The sequence below is a fragment of the Panicum virgatum genome, chromosome 7K (assembly GCF_016808335.1).
Source record: "Panicum virgatum strain AP13 chromosome 7K, P.virgatum_v5, whole genome shotgun sequence".
In the NCBI taxonomy this organism is placed as follows: domain Eukaryota; kingdom Viridiplantae; phylum Streptophyta; class Magnoliopsida; order Poales; family Poaceae; genus Panicum; species Panicum virgatum.
The window spans coordinates 41,409,423-41,417,425 of record NC_053142.1 but is presented as its reverse complement, the minus strand read 5'-3'; the positions used below and the strand labels follow the sequence as shown (position 1 = coordinate 41,417,425).

At 46.8% G+C, this 8,003-nt stretch overlaps 1 protein-coding gene across 1 annotated transcript; it reads left to right on the top strand.

Moving 5' to 3' along the window:
- The first annotated feature begins 2,645 nt into the window (after positions 1 to 2,645).
- LOC120642643 (histone-lysine N-methyltransferase, H3 lysine-9 specific SUVH5-like) lies at positions 2,646 to 7,532 on the top strand. The gene is made up of 2 exons (XM_039919207.1): positions 2,646 to 4,457; positions 4,584 to 7,532. Exon 2 carries the CDS (start codon positions 4,645 to 4,647, stop codon positions 7,300 to 7,302), a length of 2,658 nt encoding a protein of 885 aa, XP_039775141.1. The 5' UTR covers positions 2,646 to 4,457; positions 4,584 to 4,644; the 3' UTR covers positions 7,303 to 7,532.
- The last annotated feature ends 471 nt before the right edge of the window (positions 7,533 to 8,003 follow it).

The following is an 8,003-nucleotide window of genomic DNA, read 5'->3' as shown; positions in this document are numbered from 1 at the left end:
AAAACTGCAGAACTGATCTGCCTGGACCGGTCTGACCGGTGCGCTGGACCGGTCTGACCGGTCGTGCCTACCGGTCTGAACGGTAGCACCCAGAAAACCCCCGAGAAATTGGATTCAAACGGTGAATCTCGAACAAACGACCACGAAAATCGGTGAAACTTGGGGGATTGCTTCGCCCCTATCCCGTGAACATATCCCTAAGAGATCTCGGCTTAAAGATCAACGAATCTTGAGAATTATGGGGAGATCAAAAGGGATTGGGGTTTTCTCAAAAACTCAAGAACTCGAATTCGAACCAGCCAGTGATTCCAGAGGGTTTAAGACTGAGTTAGAAGCACGGGAATCACAGCAAAGAACTCATAACCTCCACGCAATCAAGTGCACCAAAAACGAAATCTAAATCTCATCAAACAAGGCACAAAACGAGGAGATGGATTGATTCCAACCGCCCAGAGGGCACGAGGAGGTTAGGGCCTCCTTTCCCAATCAAATCCACAAGAGTTCTCACCCAAACAACATTCAAATCTACCCTAAAGAGATGAACAGGGAGAGAGAGACGCAGGGGCGGCGGCCTGGAGAAACAGAGAATTCACGGACGAGTTACAAAAGCCGCACTTGACCTAACACAAGTGAAGGGGTATTTATACCCGCGGGACCGGTCAGACCGGTACGCTGGACCGGTCAGACCGGTTGGTTAGACCGGTCAGACCGGTGCCAGGGACCGGTCAGACCGGTTGGCCTGCAGCACCCCCTGTACAACGATCTCATCCGACGGCCGAGGTTCTTTCTTCGAAACGAAGTCTTCTCCGCGATGCCGCCGTCTTGATGAAGATCTAGTCCGCGGTTTTGGAGGGTCCGCGAAACCCGGGTAGGTGGCCGGTTTTGAGAAAACCGCCAAAACCTCACGCGCGGGAAGATTCCCGTCTCCGCGCCGTGGCCCTAGACGCCGTTCCCGCCTCGGCCTTCTGACGGCCCTAGACGCCGCCCGACGCCCGTCACCTCCTCGCCCGCAGCGAGGCCCTAGACGCCGTCGACGCCCGTCGCCTCCGTCAGTCCTGAGACCGACGCCCGTGACCTCCACGACTCGGCGTCTTCAACCGCCGTCCGCCTCCTTGGTTTTGTGGCGCAAACCAAGAAACCCGCCTTCCGTCGCCGCTTGGGCCCTCGATCCAGGAGTGGACGCCACAGCTGCCGCCCGGTCCGAGCTCCGGTCCCGGCTGCCCTTCACCGCTGTCCACCGCACGGTCCATCGGCCACAGCACCTCCACGGCAGCTCCCCGTCGACACTCGACGCCCGTGTACCTGCAATCCAAAGACCAAGCGCACGATCACACCGCACGGTTGACAATTCACTCATCACAAGCAGAATAGAGTACTCAACATTCCTCAAAGTTCATTCTCCGTATAGTAAGATGTTTGGTCATTTTTTAACCATCATCCTACTTGTGTGCGCATATGGATAAGTTAAGGGCATAATGAGGGCCTAAAGCAATGCCGGATAAGAATCCGTGCAAAGTTGCAAATAGAAGCATGCTCATGACCCAAGCAGTAGTCAGTAAAGAACAAGCGCCCTATACTCTGCCTCTCCGGTGCATCCGAGCACATGCCTGCTAGCTGCTAGGAGAAAAGGAAAATCGCGTCCGAGTAGTAGAGACGAAGCGTGGCTGCAGAAACAGGCGGAGCGCATCCGCGTCGTCCAAACGGAGTTGACAGGTCCAGTTCACTGTTGGGATCGTGAAGAGTGTGCCTCTGCACGGCTGTGCCGATTGCCGAGCCACAGAACCAGCATGGCACACACCCCGGGGCGTGCCGTTGGGCTGATTGTTTGGGCCTGCAAAATTTTGGCGTTCTGCAGTCTGCATCTTCACTTCAGCAATTTTTACTTCCCTTTCTTCAACTCATTTTCCAAAGGGATGTTTGGATTAGTTACAGATTATGAAAACAAGATAAATAAAATCAAACAACTACTAGCTGGAGTAGATAATAGTGTATGTAGATTGTAAAAAACTAACTACCGATATTATTCCTATAATTCCATAATCTAGTACCATTCGGCTATTGTTTTATTTTGAGTTACAGACAGCCAACTCTCTAACCACCCTATAATCCAAAGATCGAAAAATATTGCAATTTAGAGTTTATAATTCCATATTATTACACTATGTAGCTACAAAATGTGGTAACAAGCAGATTATCACAAGCAAATGGATTTTTTGTACAAAGACAAAACAGCAACAATATTATGCTCCCATTTGTTTAAGGAAAGCATCAATGGAATAGGTGTTTGTTCTCACTTCTCAATGTCTTAACTGCTGGCAGCAGAACGGAACGGTTTTACTACTTAGAGCATGTATTATAACGGGCGAACTGCCGGCGAAATCCAACGTGGGTAGAGAAAAAAACGAGGAGAGAGAATGAGCGGCCGTCTCGCGATGCGCCCGCGCGAGCCGGCGAGGAGGCGCTGCTGCCCCTGCTATTGGCTGAGCTAGTGGGCCCCGCCACACCGCGCGCAGCAGCTCGGGTGAGCTAGCGCGCCAGACGCCGGCCTGCGGGCGCACTTATTAAATTTGCTCTTAGGGTCTGTTTGTTTACACTTTAGACATTGACTAAACTTTAGTTACCCCTTTTTGGATGGAAGGCCTAAAAGGGGACTAAATAAGAGAGAGATGAGAGGGAGAGGGAGAGAGATAGAGTCAGGCACGCGATTCAAGGAGGAGAGAGAGCAATTTAGTCACTTTTAGCAAGCCTCCTCATTACTAATGGACTAGAAAATTTTTAATCCCTTTAGTCACCCCTGTTTAGGAAACAGGTGACTAAAAATGACTAAAAAAGGTGGTATGTTGTTGGTGGTGATGATGGTATGTTGCACACTCCTTATTTTGTAGGATCTTCCGTGGACTGATCTTTTATGTGCATGCGTATGCCAACAAAATACCATATTCATATAAAATTCAAAATGATCTGAAAATTGTTACTTGATGACTTAGAAAGTTATGAGTCCTAGAGCACAGGATAAAAAGACACAATTACTAGCTTTGCAAATATAGATATTAAAAAATACAATTTATTTGAAAAGGTACTCGACTAGTTTTTGCTAGTTTTTCAATTGATAAAAAACCAGCACATCCACTAATGAACACGGAGCGTGCAACTAAGCCCGGAATAGTCAACAAAGTGCTCGTCCCACAAGAGCTCAATGGTGATAAATTGGTCTAACCTCGTTCGTTTCTCTCATTTTCTTCATAAGGTGAAAAACACAACTAAAAAAGAGTCGTGGCTTTGACATGAAAAATATGCCCCAATACAACTAAACTGTATATGTCATGTGCTACTCATTTGACTCGGTTTGCCCTTATGCAACAAATGCTTAAAACTGTTAAATGTGTTTCTGTTGTGTACCAACTAGTTGGCTGCAGACATTCACTTGTGAATGATCGAGGCCGGGATTTTCCTTTATCTAAAAAAACTATTTGGTTTGCGGGATTCGATTGCCAAAAATTCATCAAAAGGAGCATGCAAGTGACCCAGATATTAAGGTATCTTTTCATTACTCCTCCCCTTGAGAATGTTATACCAATCCATTCAATATCGTGGAAAATTAAAAGAAAACAAATTAGCACAGTCCAACTCCAGCTGTAAATGAGAATCCTAGTTCTTGCAGCATCGATTCGACTCTAGCTGGTATGATTATTGTTTAGCCTAACGGTAGCGTGACTCTCTTATTTTCTTGAGAAAGGAAAGAAACACTAATGAAACATTGTGGATCTAACATGATGTACACTAAAAAAAACCCCAGCTAAATATCTTTTTTTATCATATAATACTAATGATTTGCCTCGAAATGGCTAAATGTATCTTGTGTTTACTCTATATCTGGCATGAGAAATTCGATTTCTATAAATTTAAAAGAGGAGCCGGCACGTAACTCAGATATATTAAGATATATAGTGTAATTTATTAATAATTTTTCTCATGAAATCGATTCCAATCCTTTCAATCACGTGGAAAATTAGAGAAAAGCACTCCAAATCGTAGCAGGTTGTTAATTCTCGACTCAATTTATACAAATTATCTGGCATGGTTTAGCCAAAATCAATTTAACACGATCCGACTAATCAAGCTATGAATCGGAGAAGTCACCCACCGTGTAGACAAAATCGGATCCGATTAATAACAAGTGGAACAACGCCATGAAACCGCCGTAGCCGATCAGAACATAGGAAAAGGGGACCAGGCGCTCAGCAACAGCAGGTCACTCCACCGCTACCGCCCGGCTCGGCGCCGCGCGACCCCTCTCGTCGCGAGGCCTCGAGGGGGCCACTCTCCCACTCTCCTCTCTGCTGCCCGCTCCACCGAGCCGGGAAGGAAATCCTCCGTCGGAGCCGCCGTCCTCTACTCCCCGCTCCGTCCCGGAACCGCCCCGCCCCGCCGCGCCGCGTGCAGTTGCCGTTTTCCAGGTACGCATCGGGGAGACCTCCGGCCTACTGGGCACTGGCTCGCCCGCTTGGTTAACTTATCCCCCCTTCGGGTCCGATTCGTATCGAGGCCTGAGGCATCTCATTTTTTTTTTAATCCGCGTCCAGGGATTTCGGAGGGGTCTGCTGGTGGGTCGGAGGATCCAAGCAGGGTAGGCGGCGACGTTGGATGGGGAGGGGGGCCGCGGCGGAGCCACCGAGGGCGGCCGGCGCACGGAGGTACAGGGAGCTGGTACCCTGGCGCTTCCAGCGCGGCTTCGTCAGGGAGCCGCTCGAGCACGCCGCCTCCGCCAGCGCCGTAGCGCCCAGCCGAGGCGGCGGTAAGACTGTCGGCGATCCGGGAACGGGAAATTGCGGATCGGGTGGGGCGCCGAGCAGCGGCGGTGAGACCGTCGGCGTCCGGGACGCGAGAGATTGCGGATCGGGTGGAGCGCCGAGCGGCGGCAAGAGCGGGGCGGTTGGTGGAGGAGAGCGGCAATCGGAGGGATGCACTCCCAGTCAGAGTTTGAAGAACCCTGATGTGGATAATGGGGGTCACCCTGTACCCGAAAATGCCTGCGATCTGGGCAAGTCCGGCGGGGCGAAGAGCCCCCGATTGGATGACAATGGAAATAACAGGGACGCCAATGTCGTTGAAGCTGGAGAGGACTGCAATTTGGGGAGCGACAATTGTGATGGCAGTGTGAAGGACGCTGGTGCACAGGATTCAAGGGGTACTGGCGATGGAGCAGCTTGCGACCCTGAGGTGGCTGTGAGCAATGTAGAAGTGAAGAAGTGCTTTGCTGAGGGTTTGAAGGAGTCTTTTGTGGATCAGACTGGATTAAAGAGCAATGATTCTTCTGCTTCAGGTCTCTGGTCGGAGGACCCAGAGAGAAATGTTGGGTTGGGAGATTCTGCTTGTCACACTGCAACAGAGCGTGGCATGGGAGATGTGGCGGCCAAGGAGAATGATGCAGCAGCCAAAGGTTGCAGCGCTGCAACTCCTGATGACAATGGTAATGGAATATATTGCCGCAAGGGGCGGAAGGCAGTCGTACCATGGAGATTCCAGGTTGGGTACAAGCGATCATTCTCCAAAGCTTTTGTCTCTGATAATGGATCTCCTGATTGTCCAGAATATGGGTTTGATGACAGTTCAACTCCAGCAACTAGAAACAGTGTGCGGTACTATGCAAGTTCTCATTCTGGTGTTAGAGTTTCAGCTATGCGTGACTTCTCCTCAGTGGAAGGTGCAAATGAGACTGGTTCTGAATGTAAGAAGAGGAAAACCAATAATGATGATCAGGATAAAGGAACGCCAAATAATGGAGGTGTCATTGTTAGAGAGAGCATCATGCGGTCTCTACAGGATTTCCGTTTAATTTATCGGGAGCTTTTAGATGAAGAGGAAGAGAATTCGAGGGAAGAAGTGCTTAACGTGCGGCCTGATCTACAGGCTTACAGAATTTTCAGGGAGCGGTTTTCCACAGACTGTGATGATAAGAAATATATTGGCAGCGTGCCTGGAATCTATCCTGGCGATATCTTTCATTTGAGGGTAGAGCTTTGTGTTGTTGGTCTCCATCGTCCGCATCGGCTAGGTATTGATTATACCAAGAGGCATGATGGGACTAGTGTTGCTATTAGCATTGTCTCTAATGCACAATCTTCCGACAGCAATTATAATCTGGATGTCTTGGTGTATTCTGGATCAGTGGCAGTTACAGTCAATCAGAAGATAGAGGGTACGAACCTGGCACTTAAAAGGAGCATGGACACTAATACGCCAGTTCGTGTTATCCATGGATTCACCACTGTTAATGAAAAAAAGAAATTTCCTACTTATATATATGGTGGTCTATACCATGTTGAGAAGTACTGGAGGGTGAAAGAGTGTGAAGACCGTTATGTGTACATGTTCCGACTGAGAAGAATGGAAGGACAGAAACACATTGACATCAAAGAAATTCTGCAGACAGGGAAGTATGGATCAAACACTAGTGTTATCATCAAAGATCTGTCCCAAGGACTGGAGAGGGTCCCAATATCTGTTGTTAACAATATATCCACTGAGTGCCCAATGCCGTATCGCTACATTTCACGCCTTCAATATCCCCGTAACTATCGGCCAACTCCACCAACAGGCTGTGGTTGTGTAGGCGGATGCTCAGACTCAAAAAAATGTGCATGTGCAATAAAAAATGGTGGAGAAATACCTTTCAATGATAAAGGCCGTATTGTAGAAGCAAAACCTCTCGTTTATGAGTGTGGGCCTTCTTGCAAGTGCCCTCCTACATGTCACAACAGAGTTGGCCAACATGGCCTCAAGTTCCGGCTGCAAGTCTTCAAAACAAAATCAATGGGTTGGGGTGTGAGAACTCTTGACTTCATACCATCTGGAAGTTTTGTGTGTGAATATATAGGAGAAGTGCTAGAGGATGAAGAGGCACAGAAAAGGATGACTGACGAGTACTTATTTGCTATTGGTCACAATTATTATGATGAATCTCTTTGGGAGGGCCTATCAAGATCTATACCCTCACTTCAGAAGGGTCCGAGTAAAGATGATGAAGCTGGATTTGCTGTTGATGCTTCAGTGATGGGAAACTTTGCAAAATTTATCAATCATAGTTGCACCCCCAACCTCTATGCACAAAACGTCCTCTACGATCATGAAGACATCAGTGTGCCTCATATCATGTTCTTTGCTAGTGACGATATTCGGCCCCATCAAGAACTGGCATACCACTACAACTATAAAATAGATCAGGTTCACGATGCCAACGGTAACATCAAGAAGAAAAAATGCCTTTGTGGTTCAGTGGAGTGTGATGGCTGGTTGTATTAAGTTTAGAATGTGGAGTATTTTTGGCATAGCTGAACTTGTTTCATTTAGTCTGCTTTTAGATTTTTTTATGGCTACAACTGCAAGATGGACATCAATGCTTTGGTTATCGATGGGGTAAGGTTTTTCCTTCGTTCCCATCCTATTCGTTATTTTGTATGTCTAGCAACAAATGTGTAGACAATTGTGCACATATACAGCCCAATCAGTTTGTGGACTTTCTATTTTGACAATTTGCATCCCTTATTGATTGCTCTATGCTTAACTACAATTAATTTATAAATGAGGAATAATCTGTGTCATGCTATGACTGCCTTCCAAGGGCATGCTATTTTTTTTTAATCAAGGTCACTTATGTTGCAGTAACTCAGTCAAATTATGTAGATAGTGGTAAATCATGTTTTACAATATGAAATGAAAGTACTATATGTTTCACTATTCTTATTTAGGAATTCTAAATTCATTTGTCCTTTCTTATTGTCTTTTGAACTGTTGACAACATTTCATTTCAATTAATAGCATCAGCAGAATATTACAAGGATGTTCCTTGAGCATTTTGAAAAATTGATGCTATTTATTGCTAGATCATTTTTCACATATGGAAATTCTTGTGGCATCATTTTTATGGTCACGATAGTACACTTAGAAACATGGAAACTTTGTTCAGTTCAAAGCACCAGCAAAGACTCATACCTCGTGGAATT

Bases quoted from the DNA above. Each gene is read 5' to 3' on its own strand.
- LOC120642643 (XM_039919207.1), top strand. From the start codon at position 4,645: ATGGGGAGGGGGGCCGCGGCGGAGCCACCGAGGGCGGCCGGCGCACGG.